Raw genomic sequence first — 11,890 nt, forward strand, 5'->3', positions numbered from 1 at the left:
ATTAATATGTTTTTCTTGCAGTTTTAATAGTCTTATAGTCTTACTTTTTTATTATTTCATTCAACTTGAAACATGTAAAGAAAAATTAATTAGCTTTTTTTAAATACCATTGATTGTTACCCATCTTCCCGTAAATAAGAACCATGGATGTCTGTTTAGTTAATAGTACTAATTGGTGTTAATGAGAATAATTTGTAGTATAAATTTCTATGATATATATCATATCATTACCATAGTAATGAAAGTTTTATCAAAAAAAATTTTTTGTTCACAATTTTTCATTACCGCCTAATGGCATATTTGTTTAAGTAGTAATTCATTAGAATGAATTGTGTGAAGAAATGAGATTGTTAAAGGAGAGTATCGTCATTAAATTTGTCAAGAGATCTTCTCAACAAATTTACACTAACATTCCACTATTATTCATACTATTTAGTACTGATTACGAAATAGGCCGTTAAAGTTTTAAAAACAATTGACAAAATCAAGTAAATAAGAACCAAAAAATATTGAAAAAACAATTTACACTAACACAAAAACTTGGATGAGACAGTTTTATTATGAGACCGTCAATTAGGGCCGGCTCAATTCGGACGTGTAACAACATTTCAAAATTGATACCTTTAAGATCAATATTGAAAAATGCCCAAAAAATGAAAAAAATGCCAAAGTTGTTACACATATGAATTAAACCGGCCCAAATAACATTGACCAGCTGAAAATACAATATGCAATATAATTAACCAAGAGGTGTTAAGCAGAAATCCAAGGGTGTTTCCTTTCCATAGGTATGTCCAGAATTATGCCTAAGAATTTATGTTCCCTAGACGATCCTTTCTGGTTGTTGGTAATATGAAAACCCGAAAGACGAAAGAACCAAACCAGAACAAGCCACAATAATAGGAGCGAAAATGAGTGGGATAAACGGATCAAAGGAAGACCTCATGACTGCATTGGAAGGCAAACACATACTGTTTCCAGGCAAATCCATAGGCAGCTTTACGTAGGCTTCAACCCCGCACTCATGGGACGACCATAGGAAGGCTATTTCAGGTGCAAACGCTGCCACGGCCGCCACCACGACCAACACAATCGACCACGACCCTGTGTGGCCGAATGATCGACAGTAAGTAGATAGTGTATGACACACTGAGCTTAAAGATGAAAAGAGCCACATTCTGATAATAACCTGTAAGAGTTTAGAAAAACAGAATGAGGCAAAAGTGATGCATAGTGACCAATAAGAAGAGGAAGGCACACAGATAGGTTTGACAGTTTCATAGGTAATGGATAACCTCACCCAACGCATTATTTGTAATTGACAAAATTGTTGTATATATTATGTATTTATGAGAATCTAACAGAAAATATGAAGGATTCAACTGTCAGTTTGTTAGCAACTAGAATGTCTGAACCAGTCCATATTAATTAAAAAAGCATGACCAAAATCCTCTGGTACATTATTCAGTTTCTTATACATGATTCAGGATTATTCTATTAATACCATATTAACAACACAAATTCTTGTTGAGACGGTCTTTTTGAGAGACTACTTCTGATTGGGTCGACCCATAAAAGAAAATGCAGAGTAAAAGTAGGCAATAAGCTTTAATGGACTGGGCCTTAGAGAAGTCTCTCAGGAGACTGGCTGAAGAACGCTTTTTGAGTATTTTTTTTGATTCCAGGGTAAGGCTAGCTAGAGAATCAAACCTCTATCATAAGAGTAGTAGAAGGAAAATATTCAACCACTAGGCTTACTAATGATTCTCTATCCAAATACTTTAGGTAACTAATTTTGAGAATTTCATGTTTCATCCCAAAATGAAGTGTTCAAGTGCCCATTTCCCATGCCAAAAGTATAAAGAGTTCAAGTTGGAGTCTTGGATGATTGGTGTATAAGGAAGATACTGAGGCACTTGACATCCATTAAAAATAAATGAACTAGATCAAACTTTGTCAGGAAAAATGAAGACAAACAAAGGCGGAGTAAAAATACACCATAAACTTTTAAGAACCTGTTTTACTTTTTTTTAAAATTTTAAGGTCTAAAAACAAATAATAATTAAACTAAAACAAAAACAACGTAAACTAATATTTAAAGGTCCTAAATTTAGGTGCCTTATGTAGTCGGACGCATTGCACATGCTTAGAACTAGCCATGGAGACAAATATTAATCAAGCAAGTTCAGAACCTTAGATTCATTAACACTCAATTAGGAGTACATCATAACAAGTTATAACACCATTTAGCAAAATCATTGATGTACCTAAAAAATTAATGAAATGAAATGATGTCTGAAAATCTCTTCTTGAACATCCTTTATAAATGGTACTTCCCACCACAAGAAGACTATAATTAGATATGAGACAAGCTTAAGCATCAGAGCACCCACCAGAACAAGCGACGAGGATGGGAGCAAATATGACTGGGATATAATCATCAAAAGAATGCCCTTTGACTACATGTGCAGGAAAAAACACACTGTTTCCAGGCATATCCAGTGGGAACCTTATGTAGCCATCGACCTCGCACCTATAGGCTGCAAGGATACAGGACTAATGACTTTGGATTGTAATAAATGCTAAACTGCAAGGATAAAAAAAAACCCATTAAAATTACGCGCAATTTTAATTTATGTGAAGTAGCATATGATCTTTGTTTGTATTTAGGAATGAATATGGATCTAAAATTCCATCCAGACCTTGTTAAACCCGAATTTAATGTTTTTCTAAAGAGCCTAGGACTCTAGGTGTTGTCTAGATGGCTACACGAGTGATTGACTAATAGCTGCTAATTGATGACTATACGAGGTTACAATCAATTAGAGATATGCTGTGATATTGAGATTCAGGCTTTCAGCACAACTCAAGGATGCTACAATGAGAGAAAGAGGCTTAAGTATCTGTGGAAGAAAAGCTAATAAGAAGGATCGACTGCTCAAATAGTAACAAAAACTCAATTCAAGCATTACATTGGACTAAATATTATATAAATCATGTGAAATCAAAGGATGAACTAAAGGATTAATATCAATTGGATGTAACATGTCAGCCACTAATTAATATCAATTCAAGCCAACACGGTATACCTGGTCAAGTTAGTTGCATACATGACGAAAGATTCTAGACCAAGCTTTGTCCAATATGTCATTTCCGTTTTTCCAGCAACAGTCTGCACCACCAACTGAGAATGTTCAATATGTGCGACTGCACAGGACCCTAAAAAATTTGAGACCTCAATATTAAATTACGTAGTATATATTAAGTGTTTAAAGATACATAGTTGTTTGAAAAATATTACTCCCTCTTATTCTTCCTAGTAGTCCCATTTACTTTTGGGTTACTATTTACTTATCACTCTATCTATAAGTTAAAACATGGTCAAGTGGGATGTTGTTTGATTCATCTCAAAGTAATGATTATTAATATTAACTTTTTATAATTTTTAATTAAACACAAGTAGAAATATTAAAGGTTAAAATGTTGTCTCGGCAAGTGTAAAAAAAACTAAATTGGACTACTAGGTTGAATAGGAAGGAGTATAGTTTTTGAAATTGCACGAGACCTTCAATGGATACATCTTGACCCTCTCTCGTAGTGTTGAAGCTCTCAATGCTATTAAGTGGCTCCCACTTAGTGTGAGGTTTGCGACATAACTTTACCCTTAACAATGATAAAACTAACAAAGAGGTAATTTCTGATCAACCCATGATAACAAATGTCATGTGCAACTTCATAGAAATAAGAAGTGCATATAATTTACCGTGTCATTTTACTTTAGTCTATTATAATCCTAAACCAAAGAATTATAAATCTTTAGCCCCATCGAAATAATAAACATACAAGTATCAATATTTTTCAGCAGATAGTACTCAAGTATTGAATTTATAATAGTACTCCTACATGCTGAATTGCTGATAACACAAAATAATTTTACAAGTTACACATCAGTTCCTAATGATAAATTTATTATTGAGTTTGTACACTGTTCTTGTATTAGTTTTGCAGAACAATTAATTGAAAGACTTAAGCTCTTAATTAGTGATTAATCAAAAAGCCTAAATGCTGGTGGAGACTTGTTCTTAATGTCTTGCCAGATTATGCAGAAAGATCCCTCAAGAAGATGAATATTCCTACAAAAAGCAACAAGGGGTTAGCGAGGCTCGGAATGTTTTTCCAGGGACCCAATCTGACGCGCAAGTCAGTGTCAGTATAAGATAAGTTTACCTAATAGGTCCTTCTAGGAGCACTATGGCTACAAGGTGGATTACTACTTAGGATTTATTCAGACATGAGGTCTTTTTAATATCTGATAAACATTATTTGCAAGATTGATTTAGAACAATTACAATTACTCTTAGATTTGTAATTATGCTCTTAATGTCCTCCTGAAAATCAAAGTGGATCCTTAAAATTCAGTTGTAATAACTTCCTAGCAATAAATTCTTTTAAGTTTCCTATCTTTCTTTCTTAATAGTAGAAATTAGCTACCTCATTTATGTGTCCTTTGTTCTGTATTTATAGCTCATCATCGTCTGTGCAAAACATTCTCTTGATACTTTACTAATCCCTAAAATTCTTTACATGCCACAATGTTTATCTTGGACGTGTCAATCATTCAATTACACTATTGGATTTTCCTTTATTTTCTATTGCATTCTTAGCTTTTCCTTTGAACATGTGTCCCACTATCTCATGATGATCCTTTATAGTTGACAAGTGTCTCTTAACCGCACGTGAGCTTCCCATGCATATTGCCAGATAACTATCTAATTTAGATAATTCTTCCCAGATTAGTATTAATCTAACCTTTCTAAATGATTTTTTATCATAATTACTCATGGTTAATCTTTTACACACATACACAATAAAACCCACCACATAGCATTATCTGAAACAACCTTAAGAACAAAGCTCATACGGTGTCCAAAACTAATCAAGACAAAGGTAAACTATTTAAGTTGTGAACTAAAAATTATGTTTTGAATACTACTTTCATGGAAAATGGCTCGGAGATAATGATATCAAGTGTACGGAAACAAAAAATATATTGTTAAAAAATTCTCTCCACTTAAAACTTTATCTGATTGTTTCACCTCACTATGTTTTCTTTCATACACATTATTCATTTCTAATGCACATAAGATCATGTATTTTATTAGCTGTAGCCTGTAGGACAAATCGAGGGCCCCACAAAGAAAGGAGCAAAAAGGAGTGGAATAAAAGCATCAAAGGATGACTTATCGACCATATGAGAAGGCAAACACACACTCTTTCTAGGCAAATCTAGTGGGATCTTCACATGATTGTTAATCTTACACCTGTTAGATGTCCAAATGAAGGCTACCTCTGGACAAAGTGCACCCACAATACTAACCATGCTCCAACATGGTAAAGAAGTTGACTGCGCGTTGCTATTTGATCGTAGAGCGAGCTTAGAAGCAATGATTGTGTGAGAACGAGATTTCATCATCAGCACAACTTACTCTGAAAACCAACAAGGAGAAGAGGCGGGGGGGCGCACACTAAAAATTCCTCTGACATTTACTTGTTCTCTTAAGTGATGGTAATAGACAACCTCACTTCAAGCTTTACATAAACTCAATCATTATATCTAACAATGAGAAATGAGAAATGAGAAAATATTAAAGAAAGAAACAAAAGGATTGAATTTTCAGTTGATTAGCCAACTTGACAGCAACTATAGTGGACCTGGAGATTTGAAAGGGGCAATATATCAGAGTTAGGCTGTTCATAGAATATTTAGATTCTTGTTTGTGATTGGGCGTCATTAGTTAGCAATGTTATTAACTAGCTTTCATTTAGGGTGGGGTTTAAAGGTCGGATGTACACAACTTTACCTTTGTTAGTGATAACAGTAACAAAGAAGTTGTTTTTGAATGACTCTTGGTCGAAAATATTATGCGCAACTTCACATAGCTTATGCACATGATTTATCAAATCATTTTACTTTAGTCCATTATAATCCAAAAACAAAAGTTAAACGGATAGAAAATTAAATATTGTTTGAATAGGAAATGTAACGAATGAAATTTTTCAAGAACTTCTGAGGTTTGACCAACTATTAAAACAATATCAAAATTAGTCGGCCATTAACAGAAGCAATATTTCATAAGCTTTTCTTCTATAGCAATGACCATGACTCTCCAAAAATCCAACCATTCTGCATATGGCCTTTCTGCAAGAATAAGACAACCTTAATTTAAAGCAGATCGTGAATATTATCTGAGAAATTAAACAATGAAATTCACATAAACAATAAATAAAATCCTCACCATTCTTAATGCAATCAACTGTTACTTTGCCACATAATTCATAAAAGCATAAAGGAGACTATCAATTCTCCAACTCAACAAAAACACAACACTCACACAAGAGGAGAGTTAACTGCAAATAAGTCTGATGAGGATGAAACCAATTGGTATTAAGAGGAATAGCCCATTAAGCTTATATGTTATTAAACCTCTCTCTAATTCTTCGATGTGGGATCACATGTGAGTTATTTTTCCAACACTCCCTCTCACATGTGATCCTATTTTTTTAGTTGGGTGGAAACGTCATTCTTTTTAAACCCGCACATTGTTTTTTTTATGGAAGACCGATATATTTTTTGTGTCTAGCTGATTTAATTTGCATTATCTTTGGCATGCTAGATTAAGACATATTAATGAGATAAAATAAGTTGTGATTTAATTTGCATTATCTTTTCCATGCTAGATTAGGACATTAATTTTGATAAAGTTTCCTTTATATCTAAGCATGAATATATTCTTTTATGCTACCAAAAATCTAAAAGTTGCAAAACTTGCATACTTAATAAGATCATAAGAACACAATTTAAAAGTGTTGAAAGAAAATTTTAAAATTTTGATTTAATACTTAGTGATCTCTATGACTTTCATAGTACTCCATCATTAGAAAATAAAACACATGTTATGACTTTTATTGATAATTATTCAAAGTTTTGTAATGTATATCTCTAACATATAAAGAAGAAGCTCTATGTTTCGTTAAAGTTTATATAAAGGAAGTTGAATTACAAATTAATAGTAAACTTGTGAAATTAAGAACGGAGGAGGAAATTATTATGATCCTACTTCTTTCCATTCAATTGTTATAATACATGAAACAAATGTCACCTATGCATCACAATCAAATGGTGTGATAGAATGGAAGAATCGAATTCCTCAAGAAATGATAAATTTCATGTTATCCTACTCCAGCTTTAGGGTGAAGCAATATTGACCGCATGTCACATTCTTAATCAAATTCTATCTAGAAACCAATAAGGAAACTCCTTATAAACTTTGGTACAAGAAAAAGCTTAATTTAAGCTAACTACGAGTTTGGGGATGTAGGAGTACCCGACAACATGAGATAGAAACTTGGTGAGCGAGGTCTTAAATGCATTTTTGTAGGCTATGCAAATCAAAGCAAAACCTGTAGATTCTAAGTACAAAATGACTACATATCAATTCTTTCGACAATTGAGTCAAGAGACAATTTTTGATGAAAATAGACTTTTCATCAATTAGTAGATGAAGACATCTACAAATAAGTACTAATGATGAATTGGATCATAATCAACAAGAAACCCCACAAGAAGTTTCTTTGAACAAGATCGTTTAGTTGAATTTACTCCTAAAAGGAATAAAAGAGACAAAAGAAAAGTGAAATCTTTTGGACCTTATTTTTATGTACAAATGAAGGTTAGACATTCATTTTAGTGTTTCATATTATTTAAGTGTTGAAAAGGTGACTTGTTACCATATAGTGATGCAATTGCTACAAAGATATCTCTTTGGTAAAACGCTATATATGATGAGATGAACTCCATCACAGGAAATAATACTTGGTTATTGGTGAATCTCCCTCCATCTTGTAAACCAATAAGTTATAAGTGGATTTTTCGTAAGAAAACGAAGATTAATAGTACAATTGAAAATATCAAGGCCCAGGTAGTGGCACAAGGCTTTAGGCAAAAGCATGATATTGATTATTTTGATGCATATGCACTAGTAGCAAAAACAACTACTATTAGGTTGTAGGTAGCGCTTGCTACAATACATAATTTAGTAATCTATCAAATGGACGTGATAACAGCCTTTTTGTATGGAGAACTAGATGAAGAATTCTATATGAAACAACCCAAGGGGTTTGTTATGAAAGGACAACAAAGTAAGATGTGTAAACTTGTAAATTCATTATATCAACTAAAGCAAGCACAAAAATAGTGGCATCAAAAGTTTGATGAAACCATATTGTCATTTGAATATTGAATCAAGCAATAATTGTGTATATAGTAACGTTGATATCCACCTCACATCTGCAAGACACCGAGAAGACGGAAACCTCTACAGAGCGCACCTACATGTGCCACCAGGACCAACAAGATCGACCAAGTTCCAACACAATAGGACAGTTGCTTGTAAGTTACTGATTGACGGTAGAGTGAGCTTACTAACAATGATAATGTACTGATGATACATATAGGCAATCAGCAGACCGAAAAGGGAATCAGCTAATAAGGGCTATCAGTCTCCAGACAATGTACGTATTGTTACCTCTCATGGATACCTCTGCTAAGTTCTGCGGTCTTCGTTGACCTTATGTACTCACAACTTACCATCTGCCTAAGGAATTTGAATACTTAGCTTGAATTCATGAGTTCTGTCAAGTGTGCAGCTTACCCTGCATTAAGTGCACATACCAATCCACAAGTGAACAGCATGTAACTTCCGAAATAGCAGATCCTTCCATTAAATCATTGAGTAACTTCATCATGTATCATGTTTGGCTCTGACTCATCAAAATAGAACAAATCAAGGACAATGGCCAGAAGCAAGTGAAAAAAGGGAATTGAAAGATACAAATTTACAGAGAGAAGGGTTAAAAGAAATCATTTTAGCTAAATTTTGCTTATAAATGACCCAAGCAAGACCCCAAAAGTAACACGAATAAACAAGACAAAGGGGAATGGGTGAAGAGATTAGAAGATACAATGCAACTTTGGAATTATAGAAGTTTCATTCTACAGCAGTGAGCTGAGTTACAATCTATGGGCAAACTGATGTTCAGTTGTTCAGAAATTAATAAATAAAATTCTAACAAGTCTTCACTTTTCACTCTCCACACAATTATAAACAACAAGAAGTTGCTTAAAGTGACATGAAACAAACCATCCACTATACTCCCTTAGACTAATATTCACATCCTTTCCAAAGTGTAGCAAAGACAAGAAACTAAAAAGAAAAGAAACAAAACTTAGAATCTCAAGACCAGTTAATCACTTGAGGCACCATCATCGTCTGCATTTTCACGCTCAGCCAAAACCTTTTCTATGAGTCTCTTACTTTCTCCATCAAGAACAGATCTCCATGAAGCATCACTGACAGTCTGACCATCATTAAGCACAGGATCTGAATGACAGAGAACCAGTGCAACACCTGAATAAGGAAACCGGAATCAGTCGAGGACTATAAAAAGTGAAAACAAAAAAATTGTCCGTAACAAACATGTAACACTTTATAGACCAAATACTTTTTGATGCAAAAACATCTCCAACCATCAACTAGCAACAAGTTGACCTATGAATAAAGAGACTATGTCACAATAGCTATACCTTCCTAAAATTTACAAGACAATAAGTTGAATATCAGGATTCAGGGTACTGTATAAAAATTAACAACTGATACTAATCTATTATCCATCTTTAACTTCTCTTCTAACTCATAACTTTAACCCAAGTATGTATCCATATTCAGGGAAGAATGGTAGAATCACAACTCCTCATAAACTAATTTCTGCAATCTAATTATTCATTCCAATCATCAGATGAGAAGACATAAAGACTTCTTGAGTTTTCTACACATATAGAGAAAATCATTTACAAGTTTATGTACCTTCAGCTGTGCACTGTTTTCCAAAACTATGCAATCCTACATAGTTTGCCTTGACCGCACCATTATTGTATACCAACAGTGTCGGTAAATTACAATCAGGATAATTAGGTATACAATAAGTGGAAATTATCTTGACAAACTTTGTAGCTGGATATCTCCTTGCTAGTTCTTCCAAACATCCCATTAGCATCTCACAGGCTGCAAAGCTAACCAAAATTCGATGTATTAACAGAACGACCTAGAATGAGAGATAGGTTTGGCATAAACAATCAGCTATTCAACTACTAAAACACAACATGACACTCATGTTGGTAAGATTAATACCTAAAACAATTAACCTACTGAACTACTACGAAATGACAAGCCAATGATGTGCTGGTAAAGTGAGCTTGGTGATTTCACTTCCAAACGACACCAAAACCAAGCTTTTACTACTAAGAATCTCCAATACTATGAACATGTCAATTGTCAATACAGAGTCGGAAAATGAAGAAGTTTTGAAACTGCTGCCAACTAATTTACGCAATTCTTTGTAATAAAAAGCATGTGATATTTATCTGTGACTTAGCAATTAGAAGTAGATATCATCTGCACATTGACAAAAATTGTTAGCAATGATAGAAGTAAACAAACACGACATTATGGCAATAGTTTTCTCATAGTTGATGCTCACAAGACACAACTACTTGAGATGTCTTTGTTAACACAGGTTCAGTAATTTATTTTCAAAGATCATTCTGGTCCAAAGCTTAACTATTCACTGTAGTTAGCATGAGAGAATATTTAACACTTAATAATGCAGATAAATAGTTATCTGAATATAAACTTTTGTGAGGTATTCCTTCTATCCATTATAGATTGCACTCAAATTTAGTGTTGTTTGATTGATAGTTGGAATATTAGACAAAAAAAACAAGTGTATGAAAAAATAAGTGGATGAGAAGAGAGACTAAATTTGTGGATGAGATTGAAAAAGAGGAGGTGAGACCATGACCATAAAAGAAAATAGTGAAAAATAAGTGGGACAACCTCAAACGGAAATTTGGTGCTATTCAAAGGAACGGAGAGAGTATTTCAATTGTATCCATTGTGCAGTTGGATTTAGAAATATGTATTGCTAATGAACATAGAGTTGACGCAAGTTTATATTTGCCCAAAAAATTATTCATCCACAAAAAGAAAAGAATAGCAGAAAAGTTTTGCACTACTTGAAATGCTTAAAGTTATCTTAGATATGAAGGAAAAAGTGCCTTGGAAATACAAGGGGAACTCTCATTAACAAGAATAATAGACACAAGAGTATAAGGAGAACAAGCAATTTCATCGACTTCTAAGTGAGTTCTTGAGTTCATATGCCAACCAGCCAAAATTATGGATTTCATAACCAACAAAATCCTCCTGAGAATGCAAAACAGATGTAAAAAAAGCAAATACGCCATTGTAACAAACAACCACAGTTAGTAATTTGTACAATGCACGTACACAAACAATTTTTCTTGCTTCAACAGGTGTTGCAAGTGTACTCTAAATTGCCACCTTAAAAAAGAACTCTACAACTCCTTGATTCCCCCGTCCTTTTCAACTGAATAGACATGATATTCTGAGTCTGAGCTCATATGGCAGTAGGTTGGTAAGGAGGCCTCTAGGAACTTTTACCTTGAACCTAATGTTAGCATGTAATTTTTTGTCAAGCAATACATTTGTCGACTCATCAAAACAAAACATAGATTTTGACAAAGATGATGCATTCGAGTTCGTAAAATATCAAAATAAGCAGCTCTTACAGCATCTGAACGCTATATCGGCTCTGCAATTCCAACATTCTCTTATGAAAACCATCCCAAATGCTACTACAAATTCAACAAAATAACAATAATATATGACCATGAATCCATAATGAGTCACTTCAACCCTCCTTACTCACCCTCAAGAAACAGAGCTTTTTAGCTGTATAATTGCGTTGCAGA

General features: G+C 33.7%; 1 protein-coding gene across 1 annotated transcript; it reads right to left on the bottom strand.

Annotated features, from left to right (window-relative positions):
- Positions 1-8,973: 8,973 nt before the first annotated feature.
- Positions 8,974-11,169, bottom strand: LOC130814333 (uncharacterized). Its single transcript, XM_057680453.1, has 3 exons — positions 10,248-11,169; positions 9,924-10,129; positions 8,974-9,467 (listed from the first exon to the last, which is right to left on the bottom strand). The coding sequence occupies exons 2-3, from the start codon at positions 10,111-10,113 to the stop codon at positions 9,304-9,306; spliced, it is 354 nt and encodes a 117-aa protein (XP_057536436.1). The 5' UTR covers positions 10,114-10,129; positions 10,248-11,169; the 3' UTR covers positions 8,974-9,303.
- Between the last annotated feature and the right edge of the window lie 721 nt (positions 11,170-11,890).

This window comes from Amaranthus tricolor, chromosome 5, assembly GCF_026212465.1.
Source record: "Amaranthus tricolor cultivar Red isolate AtriRed21 chromosome 5, ASM2621246v1, whole genome shotgun sequence".
Taxonomy (NCBI): domain Eukaryota; kingdom Viridiplantae; phylum Streptophyta; class Magnoliopsida; order Caryophyllales; family Amaranthaceae; genus Amaranthus; species Amaranthus tricolor.